The sequence below is a fragment of the Nematolebias whitei genome, chromosome 9 (genome assembly GCF_014905685.2).
Source record: "Nematolebias whitei isolate Nwh7 chromosome 9, NemWhi1, whole genome shotgun sequence".
In the NCBI taxonomy this organism is placed as follows: domain Eukaryota; kingdom Metazoa; phylum Chordata; class Actinopteri; order Cyprinodontiformes; family Rivulidae; genus Nematolebias; species Nematolebias whitei.
In genome coordinates, this window is record NC_056506.1 from 19400734 (window position 1) to 19423280 (window position 22547).

The following is a 22547-nucleotide window of genomic DNA, read 5'->3' on the forward strand; positions in this document are numbered from 1 at the left end:
CCCCCTTGAACTTTTCAACCTTTTGCCACATTTCATGCTTCAAACATAAAGATATAAAAATGTTTTTTTTGTGAAGAATCAACAAGAAGTGGGACACAATCGTAAAGTGGAATGAAATTTATTGGATGTGCCAAACTTTTTTAACAAATAAAAAACTGAAAAGTGGGGTGTGCAATATTATTCGGCCCCTTTACTTTCAGTGCAGCAAACTCACTCCAGAAGTTCAGTGAGGATCTATGAATGATCCAATGTTGTCCCAAATGACTGATGTTGATAAATATAATCCACCTGTGTGTGTAATCAAGTCTCTGTATAATTGCACCTGCTCTGTGATAGTCTCAGGGTTTTGTTCAAAGTGCAGAGAGCATCATGAAGACCAAGGAACACAGCAGGCAGGTCCGAGATACTGTTGTGGAGAAGTTTAAAGCCGGATTTGGATACAAAAACATTTCCCAACCTTTAAACATCCCAAGGAGCACTGTGCAAGCAATCATATTGAAATGGAAGGAGTATCGGACCACTTCAAATCTACCAAGACCCGGCCGTCCCTCTAAACTTTCATCTGGAACAAGGAGAAGACTGATCAGAGATGCAGCCAAGAGGCCCATGATCACTCTGGATGAACTGCAGAGATCTACAGCTGAGGTGGGAGAGTCTGTCCATAGGACAACAATCAGTCGTACACGGCACAAATCTGGCCTTTATGAAAGAGTGGCAAGAAGAAAGACATTTCTCAAAGATATCCATAAAAAGTGTTGTTTAAAGTTTGACACAAGCACCTGGGAGACACCAAACATGAGGAAGAAGGTGCTCTGGTCACATGAAACCAAAATCGAACTGTTTGACCACAATGCAAAATGATACGTTTGGCGTAAAAGCAACACAGCTCATCACCCTGAACACACCATCCCCACTGTCAAACATTGTGGTGGCGGCATCATGGTTTGGGCCTGCTTTTCATCAGCAGGGACAGGGAAGATGGTCAGAATTGATGGGAAGATGGATGGGGCCAAATACAGGACCACTCTGGAAGAAAACCTGTTTGAGTCTGCAAGAGACCTGAGACTGAGACGGAGATTTATCTTCCAACAAGACAATGATCCAAAACATAAAGCCAAATCTACAATGGAATGGTTCACAAATAAACATATCCAGGTGTTGGAATGGCCAAGTCAAAGTCCAGACCTGAATCCAATCGAGAATCTGTGGAAAGAGCTGAAGACTGCTGTTCACAAACGCTCTCCATCCAACCTCACTGAGCTCGAGCTGTTTTGCAGGAAGAATGGGCAGAATTTCAGTGTCTCCATGTTCAAAACTGATAGAGACAAACCCCAAGAGACTTGCAGCTGGAATTGCAGCAAAAGGCGACGCTACAAAGTATTAACGGAAGGGGGCTGAATAATATTGCACGCCCCACTTTTCAGTTTTTTATTTGTTAAAAAAGTTTGACACATCCAATAAATTTCATTCCACTTCACGATTGTGTCCCACTTGTTGTTGATTCTTCACAAAATATTAAAATTGTATATCTTTATGTTTGAAGCCTGAAATGTTGCAAAAGGTTGAAAAGTTCAAGGGGGCCAAATACTTTCGCAAGGCACTGTATATACATACATATATATACAAAGTACATATGTATATATATATAAATATATATATATATATATATATATATATATATATATATATATATATAAATTATATGTAAATTCCCAATGACGACACACGGGCACGGCTTCTTTATTTCAAACAAGCACTTTAATGAATGTCGTGAAAATTACAGAAATAAGACGGAAAGTACAGAAGTAAAACAAAAGACTTCAGGTACAGTACTGAGCGATGAGTAAAACATGCTTTAACAAAGAAATACCTCACGGCCGCTCGTCATTAAAGAAGCGAATGTTTCTCATCTTGTGCATTCTAAATAAACATATAAAACATCAGAACACCATAACTGACAGATGTACAATGTATTACAACAGTTATAAATACCTTTACAGTTAGTGAACTATCGAGGCTGTTGCACGCCTCTCATGTCCTCAGGTAACTGCATGTAGCTTCAGGTAAATGTGTGCGTGTCGAGCACAAAAGATCTCGCCACTCTCTTCCGTTCACACAAATCTCGCAATAACAGTACAACCAAAAAATAGTCCTTGACAACAGAATAAATGCATCTTATGCAAAAATAATGTTTTCAAAGTGTGAGCCAAACAAATTAAAACCAAAATATTTTAACTACTGAAAACATTTTTTTTAATGCATAAATCATTTCAGTGACATTATTGTCCTTTGGGTATGGACGTTGATGTTGTTTCAGTGACACTTACACTTAGTGCGGACTGAACTAGATAAAAGGTCCTTCTCCTACTCTGCTCCTGTTTCCTGGAATATCTTACAAAAAGATTTGAAGCTCTCGACCTTGACCTCACTCTGTGGCTTTAAGAATCTGTTGGACTCCTGGCAGGGACCAATGCAGACATGTTCCTGTTTTTAGTTTTCTACCTTCGCCTTAGAATCTAGCTGTTTTTGCTGTTTTTGCCATCTTATTTTAATTTGTACAAAACTAAAAAATCTGTACGCCTCTTTTATAAATGTTTATTGTTGTTGCTGTTGTCATCATTCTTTGTTAAAATCAGGTCTCTCTTGTAAATGAGTCCTCGAGGCTCACTGGGATTCACCTGTATAAATAAATAAAGGTTGAATTAAAAAAAAAAGATGAACATCCAGAAAGTTTCACTAAAATTTGTCCAGTCGTTCAAGAGATATTTTGCTAACTAACAAAGTTGACTTCAACATTTAATACTAAAGTTTTAAGCAAAGGTCTCATGCAATGAAAAGCGCTCCATGACTTTCAACAAATACCAAATTTGATTACAATATTGACCTTCAGAGCAGCAGAAATGTTTCTGTATCCTTCTCCAGATTTGTGCTTCAACACAATCCTGTCTCTGAGTCTACAGACAGTTCCTTTGACTTCAAGCTTGGTGCTTGTGCTCTAACGTGCACTGTCAGCTGTTAGACCTTCTATAGACAGGTGCGTGTTTCCAAATCAAGTCTAATCAACTGAATTGATCACAAATGAACTTTAAATGAACTCCATGTAAGTTGTAGAAACATCTCAAAATGATCAGTGGAAACAGGATCCATCTGAGCTCAATTTGAGCTTCATGGTAAAGACTGTTAATACTTACATCCATCCATTTTCTTTACCCGCTTGTTCCATTTTGGGTCACGGGGGTCGCCGGTGCCCATGTCCAGCAATCACTGTGCGAGGGGCGGGGTACACCCTGGACGGGTCGCAAGTCCATCACAGGGACACACAGAGACAAACGAGACAAACAACCATTCACTCTCTCACTCACACCTAGGGACAATTTAGAGTTACCAATCAGCCTAACATGCATGTTTTTGGTCTGTGGGAGGAAACCGGAGTACCCGGAGAAAACCCACGCATGCACGGAGAGAACATGCAAACTCCACCCAGAAAGGCCCCTGGACCGGGGTTTGAACCAAAGACCTGCTCACTGAGAGGCAGCAGCTCTACCAGTTGTGCCACCGTGCTGCCCTCTACTTACATACATTAAATGTGATTTCTTAGTTTTCTACTTTTAATAAATTTGTTATATGTGGGAGTTCTCTGTTTGCTCCCTGCAGCCACTAACTCTAATCAGCAGCACCTGTGGATCATCAGCTTGATGAGCAAGAGGAGCACAAAAGGTTGCAGAGATCATCCAGTCAGCACTGGAGCATTACCTGCCAATGACAGTTCTGTTCAAGCCTTTAACTCATGAGTTAAACTGAATATTAACAACTTTGCATTTCTCTATGCATCAAGTAAATAATCCCTGATGTTCCCCTGTCCCCTGGATCTCCTCTGTGGACCTGGAGCTCTCCTGTGCCTCCTCAGCTGCCGCCACGCCTTCCTACCACTTGCCTGCCTCCTGCCATTGTTCAAACATACACCTTTTTTGCCTGGAACCATTTGGGTCAGCTCTCCCCACTACTGACTCCTACCGCTACCATAAGCAAGATCAGCAACAACATTATCACCCCTGCCAACAGATCATTAACCATCTCCTTGCTCTTCAGGGTTCCAGCTCTCTCCCTGGCTCTTTGAGAGATTTATCACCTTGTAAATAAACTCTGTAAATACATTTTGGAGTCTTGGTATCTGTTCTCGGTCCTTGTATCTGGGTATAGCTGCAATCGTTACAGCTAAAATCTCAAAATAATATTTTTTTACATTGTCATAATGGGGCACTGTGTGTAGAACTGCGAAGAAAGATTAATTTAATACAGTCTGGATGCACTGTGTGGTGGTGGCCATCTTGGATTTTGACGTCACAATCCAATTTTTGACAGTGACCTCTTTTACACAAAGATGCAGGCACACACACCAAAATGGTAGATTTTTTAAGGCTCACAACATGCATGGATGGACAGATGGATAATTCCCCCTCTTTGCAATGGAGGACAAAAAAACTATCATTGGCCTTTATCTTCTGACAGAGGAACAAAAGTGGCTGGACAACAAAAAAATGGCATAGTTTTGTTAAACAAGCCAAAACAGGTCTCTCTTGAAAATGAGTTCTCGTGGCTCAATGAGACTAACCTGGATAAATAAAGGCTAAATGAAAAAAAACGAAGAAAACTGTCCCAATACGAGGATGTAGTGCCACAAATGAAATGCAGTGAGTGAGGTCAACCACATGAGGACAGAGGAAGCACTGGTTAAAGGGACAATCAGACAATAAGGCCAGCAGAGAGACAGCAGCTGAACTGGATGCAGAGATACAGACGAGCCAAAAATACCCCGAGTCGCCTTTCAGCCTCGACAGTCCATGCTCACACTCATTCACACTTTCTCTCCCTCGCAGGGGAGAAAAGAGAAGGTCAGCAGTCACACTTCACAGCCTCTCAGCCGAAGGCTACCAACATGTGTTATGATAATCAGAAAGAGAGAGCTCGGTCTTAATTACAGCACAGAACCTCACCAAGCTACACGGGATGGAGGATCAAGATACGTGCACAGAAAATAACTGCATTCTGACAGTAGCGGAGGAAAACAGACATGAAAGGAAGTCCACGGTTGGTGCTGTCATCATGTCTGCCTTTACACCGAGCTTATTATGTGTCTGAAAGAGGCTGACAGAACGCAGGATTCAGCCTCGAGCCCGGGCCGCCTGTGCTTCTTCACTTCTTTGTACTCTGCATCCTCTTGGAGCGCCAACACCGGCTCAGTTTCACCATCATAAATTATGTAAGTCTGTGAGGGCAACTCGTTGCTGCCTTTGTTTACTATCACAGCTGATTAATGTAGCATCAAAAACATGTTCTTTACCAACAGCTCAAAGGTCACAGGACTGAAGGAATCCAGACACAAACAGCCTTTTCTTGTATTTGAATATTGTTCCATATTTTCCTAACAGAGGACATTGCTCTCAGACTGCAGGTTTACTTGTGGTTCCTAAAGTTTCAAAAAGCAGAATGGGAGGAAGATCTTTCATTTCTCAGGCTCCTCTCTTGTGGAACCAACTTCCAGTTTCTGTTCATGAGGCTGACACATTGTCCAGTTTTAAGACTGAACTTAAGTCTTTACCGTTTTGATAAATCCTATAGTTAGGGTTGGCTTGGGTTGCCAGAGCTATCCCTCAGTTATGCTGCTATAGGCTTAGACTGCTGGGGGGCAAAATGACCACATTTCCTCACTGTGCTGCTCTATTTGTTTGCTCTACTCTTCCTGTTTGTATTTGTAATTATTTCTATTTTAACATGTTTTTCATCTTTCCTCCTATAGAAAGTACACCTGGACCTGTCATTCTGTGTTTGTTTCTCCTTCCTGTTCGTCTCAAATCCAGCCGGTTGAAGCAGATGAACGCTCGTCCTGTGCCTGGTTCTGCTGGAGGTTTCTTCCAGTTAAAAGGAAGTTTTTCCTTTCCACTGTCTCCTTTGTGCTTGCTCAGAATGGGAGATGATGAGGTGAAGATTCAAGTGCCCTGAGATGACTTCTGTTGTGACGTGCAGCTATAGAAATAAGCTGAATTGAATTTAATTGAATTTTTGTCCCGACGATGGCTGCTGCTGTGAAGCTCTCCTCAGCTGATAATGGAGGAAAATAAGGATCTGCTTCTGTAAATGAGTTTTCTGAGTTTACTACAGAAAATGGATGCTTTTGAAAGAATGAAGTGTGTTTTCTGCTCTGAGACGGAGGGCAGGTCCACTGGGTACGATGACTGAAAGCTCCAGAACCAGCTGCAATGAATCGCAGCAAACAGAACCTGGTTTGGTTATTTAGCAGTTCAGTTACGACATAAACAAAAACACAAGATGAAATATGTTGTTCAGATCCTGATAAACCTTTAAACTATATTAATCCAGTGATGATAAAAATATTAATTATCAATAGCACATCCTGCTGAAAACGCAGCATCAGATGTCACCGAGGTGAGGTGATGAAGGCTGGAGGATGAGTGAGTTGGTCCTGTTTTATTTGTCAGAAGAATTTTTTTAACATAATTTCTCAGAGTACAGACATAACCTTCTAACATCTGTATCATGTTTGTACTGTTTTGAACCCTGGGTCCAGACAGACACATAAAGTATCAGGAAGTAAAATAAAAAAACTAATTTACAATAGTCCCTCGCTACTTCACAGTTCGTTTATCGCGGACTCGCTCTATCACGTTTTTTCAAAATAAGATCGAACATGACACACAACTGGCTGATTGATGGATGAGCCGCACGATCGGCATGGAATTTTTATTTAAAATAAATAATTTTAAATTATTTTTCACCTACTGCACATTTGTGCAGCCCATACTGCAGGATAAGCTTCCTGCTGCAGCTGATCAGCTGATCTCCATGCAGAGCGGAGAAGGGGGCGTGGCCAAGAGCACTTGCAGCTGGCAAAGAGCAGACAAGGCAGAGAGAGGGAAATCATGACATTCTGTGCTCATTTAGAGCATTTAGAAACATTGTTTGGAATATTGCAAGAGTATATATAGGGATTTATACATATATATATATATATATATATATATATATGTATAAGCTAACAAGGCAGCAAAATACTCACAAAGAAACCGTACATTGGAATACACAGAGGGAACAAACGAGTGGCTTCCAGCTCAATGCCAGGATGAGGAGCTGAAGACAAGAGACTGAATATAACACCAACGAAGAAGAAGTGACAAACACCCGAGAGAAGATGAAGATCAGGTGAGAGCGAGAGGAGCAGGAGGTGATACATGAGGGGATAAAACTCACAAGTGAAACACCAAAAAATGTAAAAAGATCTCAAAAGATGGGAAAATAAGTTACACAACCTTGTATCTGTGTGTTTGCCATTCTGCTTGTTAGCAAAAGATCTTGTGAACTCAAAATATCTCGAGAGAATCTCTGTGTTTGCATATTTTTGTGTCTTCTGTCCTGCTCTCCTCAGTGTTTCTCCCTCATGTAATCACCTCCTGTCTCCACCACCTGTTGTCCTTCCCCAGGTGTTTGTTATTGTCTGTTCGTTAGTTTCTGTATATAAGTCGAGTGTTCCTCATTGTCAGGGCATTATGTCTTGTATGGGGTTATGCTTCTGTCTTCCTCCCTTTCATCCCTGAGAGTATGTAAGTTTGCTGCAAGTCAGCGTTTGTGTTTTTTCTTTATTAAATATATATAGATTCTTCTTTAAATCCTGAGATCTGTAAGTTCTGCCTGCACATGGGTTCTACTAAACAGCAGAATCGTAACATTCACAAAACTCTCAGAAAGTTACCACTGGATCTTTGACCTAATTTAAGATGGTCTTCACAGCTAATAAACCTTAACAAAAAAAACCCCACATCATTCAGATTCACAGATACTGAGAACTAAAATGGGGTTGTAGTAGCTGACAGTTATCCTGTTCACATATTCAGAACACTAAGAGATCACATTTTACTACAACGTTCATTTCATTCAACCTTCAACCTTCAAATCTTTTTGCAAGATATTCAAGGAAACAGAAGCAGAGTAGGAGAAGGCCCTTCTGTCTAGTTCAGTCCTCATTGAGGGAACACTGCAGGTAATAATGTCCTGAGAGTGCACGCTGTAGCTGCACTCACGCAGAGACATGTAGGAGGAGATGTATGAAGGCAGCAGACCAAGACATGATTTAAAGGTGAAAATGTACCAGTGAGAGAGTCTACGTGAAGTTAACGATGTTCAGTTAACCAGTGAATACAAGGTGCAGTGATGGGTACTGTAGTTACAGCCAGTTAAGAATCTTAGTGCACCATGATAGACAGCATCCAACATCTGCAGGGTTCTTGTAGGAGCATTCATGTAAATAATATCACCATAATCAATGGAGGGAAGAAAAGTCACAGATACAAGGTGTTTCCTAGCATTCAGAGTTAGACAGGATCTGTTTCTGAAAAAGAAACCCATTTTAACTTTCAGTGTCTTTACCAAGTTTTCCACATGGGGCTTAAAAGAGAGATGCGAGTCGACCAAGATACCCAAATATTTGTAGGAATAGACAAACTAAATAGGAGCACCATTCAAAGATAAAATGGAAAGAAGAACTGCTGGGACCGACTTCCTGTTTGAAAACAACATCCTTTTGGTTTTGTCTGCGTTCAAGACAAGTTTGAGATGGAACAAATCTGACTGGATGATGTCAAAAGTGGATTGCAAAAACTGGAAAGTCTTAGCAACTGTTTTAGCTCGACAATAAACAACTGTAACTCGTCAGCGTAGAAACGTAAGGATGCATCAGGGATGCTCTGACCTACATTACCTATGTAGATTGTGAAGAGGGTGGGACCTAAGACTGAGACTTGAGGTACACCATTGTTAACCAATAAATAACTGGAAGAAGTACCATTATGTTGAACACATTGTGTCCGATCTGTGAGATAGTTAGAGAACCAACCAATGGTGTGATCTGAGAAACCAATTTCTGAGAGTTTATGACATAAAATATTATGATCCACAGTGTCAAAAGTTTTAGACAGGTCTAAGAAAAGTACAGCACAATAATCCTTAGCATCCAGTGTTTCAGCGACATCATTAAAATCCTTCATGCTACTTTTATTCAAATAAAGAGCTCAAGTTGTTAATCTTGTTGGCATTTGAAGATCAATTTGATTAGCCTGAAGAAGAAAGGGTGTGTTGCTACAGTCATGAAAAAAAAAAGATAGCTTTGAAATTTACTTAGTTCAGAACATAATTTAATCTGGTCCTCTCTGTGTCTTACAGTTAAGTCAATATAATCTTACTGAACAAAACTTGAAGCAATATAAAATAAAGCTTTGTATCAAAATACAAATCCATAGTGAGAAAGACCATTTCACTTAAAACATTCATACGTTGGGCACTGATTTATTCTTACGTGTTACTGATATGTCAATCAGAAACACCCACAGACAGACAGAGAGTTGTAAGGAGGACAAATACTACTTGTTAAATGTGTCATTTGGCACCATGAGGCCTGAGCTCAACATTTTACAACCCTGGAGAACGATATAGCTCAGGATGATTATTTTAAGAAGTAAACCTTAATCTCATTAAAATCTCACAGATGTAAAAAAGACAACTAGACCCATGGTGGTTGACATCCATGGTGGAGAGGGTAGCCATCAAGCTGAAGAAGGAGTTTTATCGGGCCTTGTTGACGCCGACAGGTATTGGTGAGCCAAGCAAGCTTCAGCCATGACTGTTGCTGAGGCAAAAGCTCGGATGTGGGAGGAGTTCGGTGCGGCCTTGGATGGAGACTCTTGGCACTTGTCTTTTCTTGTTTTACAGCTAGGTGGCTGTAGCTCTTTTGTTCCTCCCAACATGCTAACATTGTTCTTGTAATGTACATCCTGAGCCAGCACATCAAAATCAGTTTATTCATTCGACAGCTCTCTGTTTATGCTTGTGCCATGTTGGAAAGCATTTGTAAAGTCTTAAGACTTGTATTTTTGTTGTTGAGGAATACTTCTGAAGGTTGCTTAGCCTGCATTGAATTATTTGAAGTTTTGAAGTGTTTTGGTTTGTCAAGCTACTTCCTTCCATCCATCCATTATCTTCCCATTTCTTCCTTTCTGGGTCGCAGAGGTCACTGGTGTCCATGTCCAGCTGTCCTGGACAGATTGCAAGTCCCCCACAGGGATCTGAGATGGACTTGTGACTTGTCAAGGGTGCGCCCTGTTTCTCTGTTGGACATGGGCACCCAGAAAGCAAGAAGTGTGCAAAGATAATGGATGGTCAAGCCACTGAACGTCTGAAATTTTTATTTGTTAAAAAGAAACCTAAACTAAAGGGATGAACCAGCTTTCTGTCTTTGCTTACCAACTTGTCAAATGATGTCAAAGTTACCTTTAAAGTTATTTAAGCTGCATGTAGAGAAACATCAGAGGGGACAGTGTTAAACTGGACAAAATGCAGATTATTTCTACAAACAAGGCAACCATACTTCAGTTTTCTTTTTAATATCTTATGCTTCTTTTCTTTGCAAAGCACCTTTCATAATGCACATTGGACTAATGGGTAGAGCTGAGGGGTTTTTATGACCTCAGCTCTGAAAAACACTCATCTTTAGAGGTAATGTGTAAAAAGGCTTGCTATTTAAAGTTTGTTGTTTTAATGAAAGAAGAATCTGTTGACATTTTCAGCTCTATAGACATGAAACAAAGAAAAAAATCACTGTGGAGACACTTCAATGCCTCTGGGCTCCAACTGAGTGTTCCACCTACACTAGACTGGATCTGGCACAAATACTGCATGATCTTCAACAAAAAGTACGATTTCTGCAAACTGAACTGAGAGCAGAAAGCAACCTCGAGCTGAATATGGGGAATTAAATAATCTGAATTGATAAACCAGATAAACAAACAAAAAGTAGACACTTTAAGCTGCATGGCAGAATAAAAAGATTGTTCTAAGATTTGTTAAAGATGCTTTAGATTCCAGAATATTTCGATCCAATCATTCACTGTAAGCACAAGATCTAGTTTAATTAAAAAAATATATAAATTAACAGCTTAACAACATTTAAAGGTTTTTCCAAAGCCTGTCATATTTATTAGGAATAAATTTACCAAATAATGCTTTTAAAAGTGATAATCCAACCATTTTGAAGTGGTATCCTACGGAAAGGTGGTGAATTATCAATATTTTACCTGCTGTAGATAGCTCTTTGAACGACCTCGGTTTAGTGAAACATGAGCTCAGAGTTAGTCTGAGTGGGACAAAGAACAACACTGTCAAATTAGCATTGCACCATTATATACATACAATTACGTAATCATTTGCGAGCGCAAATAGCAGAAGCAGCTAGCTATAGCTAGTCAGTCAATAATTTTTTAATATTTCTAACGAAAATGGACGTTTAGACTGGAGTAGGAATGTGCGATATATACGGTACACGGTAGAAATGATAGACATTTAGCCTTTGATAGAGATCTGTATTCTACCGGCTAACCGCAGTAATGCTGTGGCTGATGTAAAATCAGTTGTCAGATTTAATAATTACTTTTTTTTTAGTTGAAAACTGTGCGTAGGTGGTGTTAAAGTATTTTCTTCGAGAGCTAAGTAGCGAAGCTACAAGCTAACTACAGCCGGCTTGCCGTAGTGTTGCCATATTCGGACGCATGCGCAAAACGGTGTTCCATCAAAAGTTTGTTTTTTTCCCCGTCAAAAGTTAAAGCGTTGGTCAGCTTTAGAGAAACCTGCTCTCTGATCTGTGAAAAGAACGCTGTGTTGCGTGATTTTACTGCGAGACCCTCTGGTCAAAGCCACAGAGGAAACTGGTCGCCATTTTGTGCCAGCTCTTCTTAAAGCGGAAGGAGACCCCCACTAGAGGGTTGGAGGGTGAAGTGTTTTCAGTGTAAAATGCTGCTCTGTTGCTTTTCATTTCTTAAGTGAGAATACTGGAAACTGTTACGAGTTAACATCATATTCTTTAGTTTAAAACATATGGCTACAACTACATGTGATATATTTTGCACTACAAGAAAGAAGCCTAATATTAGGGCTTTAACAGACTACTCGAGTAATCTACACATCGAATCCTAGGCCATCTATCGAGTTTATAAATTTCATATTGAGTATTCGTAGTGTTGTCATTACGTCACAGTTACGTCAATGCGTCACGTGTCACGTGATCTGCACCTAGTGCGGGCTAGCTAGTAGAAACTACTAAATGGATTCCTCCATGCGGACGGATGCTCATTTTTCCATGATAACTCGTTGTAGTACCGTCTTGACCACTAACTTTCACAGCACACTTCTTCAATTGGAAACAGGAAACAGAAAATGACTCAACTTCCTGTTTGGAGCTCGTTGCGAACCGGTGTTACACCATATTCTGTGACCACTGTATATTGTGACCATAGGGGGCGGTGTTGTATGCACTGTTGCAGGTCACAGAATATGGTGTAAAACCGGGTTCCATCGACCGAACCAGAACCAGCTTCCTTTGACCTTGTTTCACAAACAAAAAGCAAAAAATGTTCATCACTAAACCTCCATCCATCCATCCATCCATTTTCTTTACCCGTTTATTCCATTTTGGGTCACGGGGGTCGCCGGTGCCCATGTCCAGCAATCACTGTGCGAGGGGCGGGGTACACCCTGGACGGGTCGCAAGTCCATCACAGGGCCACATAGAGACAAACGAGACAAACAACCATTCACTCTCTCACTCACAACTAGGGACAATTTAGAGTTACCAATCAGCCTAACATGCATGTTTTTGGACTGTGGGAGGAAACCGGAGTACCCGGAGAAAACCCACGCATGCACGGAGAGAACATGCAAACTCCACCCAGAAAGGCCCCCGGACCGGGATTTGAACCAGGGACCAGCTCGCTGAGAGGCAGCATCTCTACCAGTTGCGCCACCGTGCTGCATCACTAAACCTATTTAAAAAAAAAAACTATAAACATATTAATCTTTAAAACTAAACCTAATGCGGTGGTCGTCTGCCCCACTGTTTTGAAGTTTCGTTTTTTTATGTGCTGCACATTTCTTTCAATTTTGCAGCTTAATAATAAAAACTAATAGTTTTGGTTTTCCTGTGACTTATTTGCAGTATGATAAATGGTAGGAGCATAATATATGCTCCCAATGTTGTGTTGGTCCTTTTTTTTTTGTAAATAATAAATGACGTTTTTTTGCGGTTTTATTTATTTATATATTTTTTGCATCTTGAGATCCTATGGCGTCATTAACTACTCGGGGTCTACTCAAGTTTTATTACGTTAATGTCGAGTTTAAAAATTATGTAGTCGTTCAACCACTACCTAAAATTTGATTTGTTTATTAGTTAAAAACTCTCTGGACCTAGTAGTGGAATTTTCTTAATTGAGATTATTTTGTGGTATAGCAGTTTTCAAAATAAATGATAGAAAAAGGACACCCTATGCTTTTTTTCATTCCTATTGCAAGTTTTATACCAAAAACATATTGTGATATATATCATTATCGTCACCCGTCACAATGCATATTGTGATATGAATTTTATGCCATATCGTACATTCCTAGACTGGAGCTGTTTTAAGACAGCAGGAATCAGAGTTTCTCCCAAGTGTTAGCATGTCACGCAGTCAGTATTATACTTTTTTTGTTTTACAAATTCAGGTCATTCAAAGGGCTACCTACAGCAGGTAAGATATTAATTGTTCATGACCTTTCAAAAGAAATCTATTTAAAAACATTCAAAGTATGGATTTAGTGATAAAAGCAGTTTTGCAAGTGAAAACACAAACTTTGTGTGGAAGATAAAACTAAATTGTAAATGTTATCAGTGAAATATAAAGGATTTGTTCACGTTCTACATTTGATAAGCACTCAGTCACTGAAGAACTTTCAGAGGAAAGGCCTGAGATTTATCTGTGTTGAGCTCTTTGGATATATAGAATTTGATTTTTTTTCTTATACATGATTTATTCAAAAGCAAAGGATTTAAAAATTCAAGGCCATAACACATTGTTCCATTTTACACCCACCACCGATATCAGAGCTGACAACCCTGCTGTAAAACACCCCTCACATCTCCACAGCCACCAGAAGTTTAAATATGGTGGCGTTTAGTTCCAGTTCGATCTGCTGGAACCTCATGGGCAGATCCTTCGTGGTAACTGCCCAATCTAAGGAGGAATAAGCGCCCGAGTGTGTCCGGGCATGTCAAACCGTGGCGCTCTCAGTCGGTAATAGTCCTGTTGTTGGTAAGAGCACAGAAACCACAGAGTCAACAGGGGTGGAAACTGAGCAACCAATCAAGAAAAGTAAGTGGTGGAAGAGCCAAATCAGTAACTGGAGCATCACAATACAGCAGAGATTCTTTCACTTCATTCTCCCTTCACCCTCCTCCAGTGGGAAGCCCTCTCTTTTACCCCCCCATCCCCTCTTTTCAGCCTTTGAAGATGCTTTGTTTTTTGAGTTGTTTCTAATCTTCAAATAGAGCGATCTAATAATGGTGTGTGTGTGTGTGTGTGTGCACTGCACCATGTGTGAGGGTCTGCATAGAAGCACATGTTCAACTGCATGTGCGTGTGCATGTGTGTATAATAAAAAGATGAGAGCACTGATGCTCCCCAACACATTGCCCTGGGTGCTGTTTGGATGTCATGTTGCACCCTCCCAGAGTCTGTCTGAGATGGGTGCTGGAGGAAACCAACTTGTATAGATGTGGTGGGGTGTGTGTGTGTGTGTGTGTGTGTGTGTGTGTGTGTGTGTGAGACGGAATGATGGCTGGTACAGTCAACACATATAGACAGTTGGATACAAACAATGTCCTGAAGGGGAAAAAGGAGCAAAAATGTAGGCCAAAGCTCTGATGGTAAATAAACAGTTGTGTCAGAAGTTTACATACATCCATCATGGGCATGAAAGTCATAACGTCAGGTTTAATTTTTTTTTTTTTTTCAGACCGGGTTCAAACTATGCAAACATGCTCAAAAATATGCATAAATTAATCTAAAACCTGCTGAATGTTTAAAAATGTTCTAATCTGGCAAGTCCAAGGACTTGTTGATTGACTGCAGTGTTTTTTGTTTTATTCCTTTTACCAGCTCAAAAATATTTTGTATGAAAGAACTTATTGGACTGTCCAATAATCAAAACTTGGGGAAGGTGAAGGGAAAATGTAGATCTAAAAGTTGGGAAAGTCTTTTAGAGTCAATTAAAAACAACTTCCGAGTTTGAAATCATCAGTTCAAACAATCGAATGTGCAGTTTTTAAAATGTCATCAAGGTTTGGAAGAAGAGCCAAACTATCACCCTTAGATGAAAGAAGTGAAGGTGTTCAGAAATACACAGGAACCCAGAAAGTATTAGCTTGTCCTAAACCAGAGATAGCTGGAAGAGTATAGCTTCACCACAGACAGAGAACGAAAGAAGCCCCTGATCAAAAAGGGACACCTTCACGCTCAACTGAAATGTGCAGCTGTCCTCGTGGACAAGCCAAACGCCTCCCGGAGGAAGGTTTCATGGTCAGACAAGACAAAGGTTGAGCTACTTAGCCACAAAGACAAAGTATGATTGTAGGACTCAAGGCTTGAGCTGCCAAACCTAAGAACAGTGTACCAATGTTTGGGGCAGCTGTGGCTGAGTGGTTAGCTCAGTCGTCCTCCAATGAAAGAGTTGGGTGTTCGATTCTACCAGCAGTCACATGCTGAAGTGTCCCTGGGCAAGACATTGCCTCATTGTCTCTGACATGTGTCCCATCAGTGTATGAATGTGATAAAGCACTGATTATTCTTTGTAGAGATCTATGAGAGCACAGATTGTGTTGTAAAGCGCTTTGAGTATCTTGATAAGTTAGAAAGGTGCTATATAAGTACAGTCCATTTACCATTCCATTTTATCAACTGTCAGGCATGGCAGTGGTATTCTCATGATGTGGTATTGATGCATTCCACAGTAAGTATGGAAGAATGGAGGAAGACCACCCCCAGTGTCTTTAATTTCACCTCAAATAAACAGCTACATGATTAAAACCTTGACATAATTGGGTGTTTCAACAGGAGGATGAATCCAAACACATCAGGAATGGTTTCTGAAGGAATAAAGATGGCTAACATTAGACATGGTATCTCACTGAGCTACAGCTAGCATCTGCATTTGAGAGGGAGTCTCCAGAATGGCTTGAGGGGGTTCAAAGTTTCCTTGAGCGAGTTGCAAAGACATGCAGTCCTGCCACTTGACTTTTGAACCAAAGGTTTGTGCAACATATTTGCTCTTAAATTAGTCATAGAATCGAATTGAATCCATGTGGGTTTTGTTGTGGGCATCTCCAACGAGTCTCAAGAGTGACTGAGCTGTTTTCTGATTCTGCAAGAAGATCTCTCTGACAGAAAACATCTGAGACTAATGTCCAGGTCTCCAAACCAGGCTGATTCTAAATAGAACAAAGATTTAATCAAATCTGACTATCTTCATTTTAAAAGTGTAAGCCACTAAATTAACTCATGAATGAGGTGGACGGCTGCAGGTGGGTACAAAGTGTCAGCTGAGGGGGCACGATGTAGGTGAAGGTGGACAACAAATCAACCTGCATGGACAATGTTAGCCTGTCCATGGTAGCCTTTCTTATTCATTCATAAGTGTAGCTTTGCAAGCCATCCATCAATTAATCAATTTATCCATCCAACCATCCATTCATCAATTCATCTATAATCCATCCATCCATCATCCATCCATCCATCAATCTATCAATTAATCCATCCATCCATCAATCCAGCCATCCATCCATCCATCCATCCATCCATCCATCCATCAATTAATTCATTTATCCATACATCCATCCATCAATTCATCCATTTATCCATCCATCCATCAATCAGTCCATGCATCTCTCCATCCATCAATCCATCCATCCATCTATCCATCCATCAGTTCATCCATCCATCCATTCATCCATTTGGGGCAGCTGTGGCTGAGTGGTTACCGCAGTTTTCCTCCAATGGGAGAATTGGGGGTTTCATTCCACCAGTAGTCACATGCTGAAGTGTCCCTGGGCAAGACACTGAACCCCTCATTGCCTCTAATGTGTCCCATCAGTGTATGAATGTGATCTAAATTTCTTATTAGTCTCTACAGATTCAGATGATCTTTGTAGTGATGTAGAGTGCTGTATGAATGTGTGTTTGGAGGTAAGTGAGGGCACAGAGTGTGTTGTAAAGAGATTTGAGCATCTGGATTAAATATAAATGTGTTGTAGAAGTACAGTCCGTTTACCATCCATCCATCCATCCATCCATCCATTATCCATCTTGTTCTGGACTCAGGTCTCGGGGGGCAGCAGTTTGAGCAGGGAGGTCCAGCCACCTCTTCCAGCTCTTCTGGGAGGACCCCAAAATGTTTCCAGACCAGCTGAGAGACATCACCAGAGAGTCTCTCCAGTATGTCCTCAGTCTTCCCCAGGGTCTCCTCTCAATTGGACATGCTTGGAAAACCTCCTAATGGAGGTGTCCATCCTTACCACCTGCCTGACTCACCTCAGTTGGATCCTCTTTATCTTTGTAACCTCAACACTAATGAAAATGTGCGGGCTCTGCTTTATTGCCATATGCCAGGAAACCCACCAATAAAAATTACCTCTACAAATTCTGTCAAAAGAAAAAAAAAGTAGTCAAACGTCCAGCTGGACTGATGTGAGAAACTTGTTAATGGATCTAAGAAGCAGATGGCTGAAGGGGGACTTGATCTATATGTCTTTATTGGCACCTGTATAATTTGTTCTTGTTAGGCCAGAGAAAGCCCACAACAAATCAAAACGTGTTCACCCAATTCTTGTTGGATTTTGTACAATCACTCTACAAATCCCCTCCCCTGCGCTTAAATAATTAACATGGCATCCATGTTTTTTAGATATACCTGTATAATCATCCATCCATCCATTATCTTTACCCGTTTATTCCATTTTGGGTCACGGGGGTCGCTGGTGCCCATGTCCAGCAATCACTGTGCGAGAGGCGGGGTACACCCAGGACGGGTCGCAAGTCCATCACAGGGACACATAGAGACAAACGAGACAAACAAACATTCACTCTCTCACTCACACCTAGGGACAATTTAGAGTTACCAATCAGCCTAACATGCATGTTTTTGGTCTGTGGGAGGAAACCGGAGTACCCGGAGAAAACCCACGCATGCACGGAGAGAACATGCAAACTCCACCCAGAAAGGCCCCTGGACCGGGGTTTGAACCAGGGACCTGCTCGCTGAGAGGCAGCAGCTCTACCAGTTGCGCCACTGTGCTGCCCCTGTATAATCATATGAAATTAATACAGTAGATATAGTTTTGTATGGGACCAGTTGTTTTCTTTAATTGGGAGTCTTTAAGAAGGAGGGTTTAGACCAGAGTTATTCAACGAAATTGCTCAGGGGGGCACCTTTACTGAAAGCCAAGAGCTCAGGGGCCAGACATCCAGCAATCGTCATTACGTAAGTTTGTTTTACGGTTTAAAATCTAGTTTTATTTAAATATGAACCCATTGGTAGGCCAAAGTGAGCTCGCCCATGGACCTGATTGTGCCTCTGGGCTGCCAGTTAAATAGCCCTGGTTTAGACTGTAACTTAACATGTAACATAAATTGTGTAACTTAAGTTGTAAATGATAAATATTTAATAATTAAAAAAAGACATTCATATTGAGTGTATGTAAATTTCTGATAGCAGTAAATTGATGACGTTTAGATTGTGCCACAAACCAAACAAACCACACAGAAAAAGGATAAAAACAATGATGCTGCACTGATTTGACCCACTCAGAAACATCTGCATGAAGACAGAGAAATATAAACTAAATCTCCATCTCCTCCTGAAGCCACTGAGCCTAAACTCTGTAAAATCTTCTCGTGACCTTTTCAAATGTGGGAAGATTTTGTCAACAACCCAGATAGAGTCAATCTGTACACGTTCATCTTGTTACCCTCCGTACAGCTAGACAAATACATTCATTAGAGTGAAAAGAGTACCTTTTCAAAAAAGAGGGAGACCTTGACTAGCATGAATGCAGATGTATCTATATCCAGCCCCTCCCCTCCTCCTTTCCCTTGAAAGAACTTGGAGCTGTTGCAGCAAACGTCTGTTTAGATGGTATGAAAAAAAAGGCTCTTGCGAAGCAAAGGCCTAATTGAATTGCTTCTGATGGAAAGAGGAGCTTAGTACGCTTTTACAGTCAAACTGAAGAAGTAGGGGAAGGGCAGAGAGGGGAGAGGGGGAGAAAGTGAAAGGCGACTGGGGGGTTGGGGGGGTTGTGATGACAAGGAGGAGAATAATTGAGATGGACAGATAAGGTGGGAGGGAGCGTGGAAACAAAGAGATGATAAAAAAGGAGGAGATTGTTGTAGGGATGAGGACAAATGGAAACAGAAAACACTGAAAGGAGGACTGATTAATAGTTCTGATCGGCTCCACTTCAGGCTTCAGGGGAGGAAGTGCACGGACTCCTGTGCACGGTGGCACAGTGTCTGACACTGTCACCGCTCACTAATTGTCAGTTTCTCAATAACAGCGGCGGCCTTGGTTTCCTTCAGCCCACAAACCGCCCATCGACACACGCCAACACAAATTAATCACTGATAAAACACAACGTGTTGTGTATGGACACGAAACCCCCCCCCCCCCCCCACACACACACACACACACACACACACTGCTGCCTGTAGCATTAAGGCCATCCTGCCACATCTAATAAACTGTGAGGGTGGACTCAGCGGGCTGTGGCATGGTGTCCGCTCGGCTTCTGTCTAAGCCTGATTTACAGCACGTCTGCTGCGAGCCCTAGAAAGCGTAATCTGTGACTTCTTATGACGCTTTCAATTTGCTGCAACTTCTTTCCCCCGAGCTCCATTTCAGCCGCTAACCATGACAGAGCCACTTGGTCTCCCACACCATTTTCACTTTAAGCACCAGAATTGTTCCCAAGAGACCTGGGGGTACTCCGAACTGGTGGACCTGGAGGGGGAGCGGAGGAATCAGCAGCCCTCACCAGAATCCGGTCCTCAGATTTGCCGCTCCTGGTCTCCTGCTTGATGGCTCGCACAAACTTAATGGCCTGTTTGTCCAGCACCTTCCTGATGCTCTCTGGGAAGAAAGCATAGAGAGAAACATGGGAGTTCATTAAACAGATCTGCCTTTAGAGCAACTGAAGACACGGCAGAAAGCTTTTAGGGTGGATATCCATACAAGATGATCTGGGGGGAAATGAGCATAAAAACATCAACAAATGAAGAGAAACTTCAGGGATCATCAGTTTTCTCTCCAGTTTCTGAAATTTGAGCTCATTAGAGAATGTGATACATACGAGCACATCACGAGGCTTTAGTTTCCATCTGCCTGGACTGGCAGTAACGGCTCATTTACACATAAAATCACTTCTTAACTGAAGCAAACATCTGGATTGTAGTTTTAGAAACTGTAAACAGGTGAACAACGGCCACACTTTGATTTGGGATGTAGAAAACATCACAATAAATGATTCATTCTGGAGTAATCTTTAGCAACTACACAATAAAAACCTAAAAGAAACAAGTGATTTAAAATTGTACAACTCTTTAGTATTAGACCGTTGCATTTTGAGCAACAACAGTGTTGAGTTAAATGTACTGAACTTAATTTTAGCTCAAATCATTATTATTATCATTCTTTTCTTCTTTCGGCTGCTCCCTTCTTCAGGGGTTGCCATAGTGAACTAAGTCGGATGAAGACTTGACAGCAGTTTTTACACTGGATGTTCTTCCTGACACACCACAGACCACTGAACTACCACAGCCCTCTGTGTGGAGCAGAGCTGCTATCTAGGACACCCGGGGGAGCAGATGGTGGGGGTTAAGGGCCTTGCTCAAGGGCCCAGAGTGGGGCAAATGAGGGTGGAGTTAGGTGTGGGTGTTTCACCTTTCCCACCCACAGGTCAAATCATTATTGTCGTTCAGTTATCCAGCAGCATTTATTCAAAGTTCGACTAATTTAAGGTCCGATCAAATTGAAACTTTTCTAGAAACTAGTTCATGATAAAACGAGTTTTGCTTAAAGTTTTTACATTTTTCTTCTCAAGAACAGATTTCCCACATGTAAACATCTGCCATCATCCATCCACCTATCCATCATCTGGTTCTGGGCTCAGGTCTTGGGGGCAGCAGCCTGAGCAGGGAGGTCCAGACAACCCTCTCCACTGTCACCTCTTCCAGCTCTTCTGGGAGGACTCCAAGGTGTTCCCAGACCAGCTGAGAGACGTAGACTCTCCAGAATGTTCTCAGTCTTCCCAGGGGCTCCTCTCAATGTGGAGGAGCAGCAGCTCCGAGTCTCTCCTGGTAACTGAACTTCTCACCCTCTATCTAAGGGAGAGTCCAGCTACTCTGCAGAGGTAACTCGTTTTGACCTCCTGGATCCAGAATCTGGTTTTACGTCTCTATCCTGAGTTTCTGACCAAAGGTGGGAAGAGAACATATTGGAAAATAGAGAGCTTCTCCTTACAGCTCAGCTCTCTCTTCAGTACAACGGACCGCCACAGTATCCACAATACTTAAGAAGCTGCACCAATCCAGGACTTTGTGACATCGTCTTTATCTCTGCAGTTCTCACATCTCAATCTGAACATTTCAGGATGCTTTGTAGTTTTCTGTGGTATATTGTTTTATCTTCATAGAACAGTTAGGTAACATGTGACAAAAAAGACATCACATTTTACACTTTTTTTTTTTTTTTTTACTGTTTTTGTCATCATTCACGTTCGGAGCAATTAAGTGTCTTGAAATAGAAACGTGACTAAACATCAAAGTATTAAAGTTGGATTTAGGACACCAGCAGGTGATCCAACACAGACATCAGGAAGTCTGTCAGAGCTTTTCTTGGATACACTCCATATTAAAATAGAAGTCAGAATACAAAATAGACTCCGTTTGAGTTAATGTTTTGTGTTACAGTTGTTCCTGATTTTGAGTTTAAGAAAAGACTGGTGGATTATTCCTCTAAAGTCAGGCACAAAGAGCTGTGAACCACAGAGATGACGAAAGACTAAAGGTAGCAGCTCACTGTTGGACACTAATCCAAGGACCACATTTGTGAACATTTTAACACGTTTTCAAAATCGTGCTACAAGTTTACTTAAAATATTCGAAATGTTCCATCAACCTACAGCTTTAGGGATTATTTGGATGCCGCCACAGGAGCCATTCTTATGACAAATTATGTTCAGGTCTGAACACCACGTAGATGAAAAATAATTGTAAAAAATCTAGTGAAGCTCCAATCTTCATTTTCCTGGTACTAGACTTCTTAACCAACAGACCACAGTTAGTGAGGATCCACAACTTCTCCTCCTCCACCATAACCCTCAGCACTGGCTCTCCTCAGGGATGTGTGTTGAGCCCCCTCCTGTTTACTCTGCTCACGTATGATTGTGCAGCTACCCATCCAGGCTGTCACATTGTAAAGTTTGCAGATGATACAGGGGTGGTGGGATGCATCACAAACAATGATGAGTCCAGCTACAGGCAAGAGGTGGAACACCTGGAGAGCTGGTGCAAAGAGAATAACCTTCACATCAATGTGAAGAAGACAAAGGAGATGATTGTGGACTT

At 41.3% G+C, this 22547-nt stretch overlaps 1 protein-coding gene across 1 annotated transcript in view; it reads right to left on the minus strand.

Annotated features, from left to right (window-relative positions):
• The window catches only part of carmil3 (capping protein regulator and myosin 1 linker 3), a 177632-nt gene extending 157543 nt beyond the window's left edge, over positions 1–20089 (minus strand). Inside the window, 1 exon segment of the mRNA XM_037682030.1 lies at positions 19958–20089. Coding sequence (XP_037537958.1) covers positions 19958–20089 — 132 coding nt within the window.
• Between the last annotated feature and the right edge of the window lie 2458 nt (positions 20090–22547).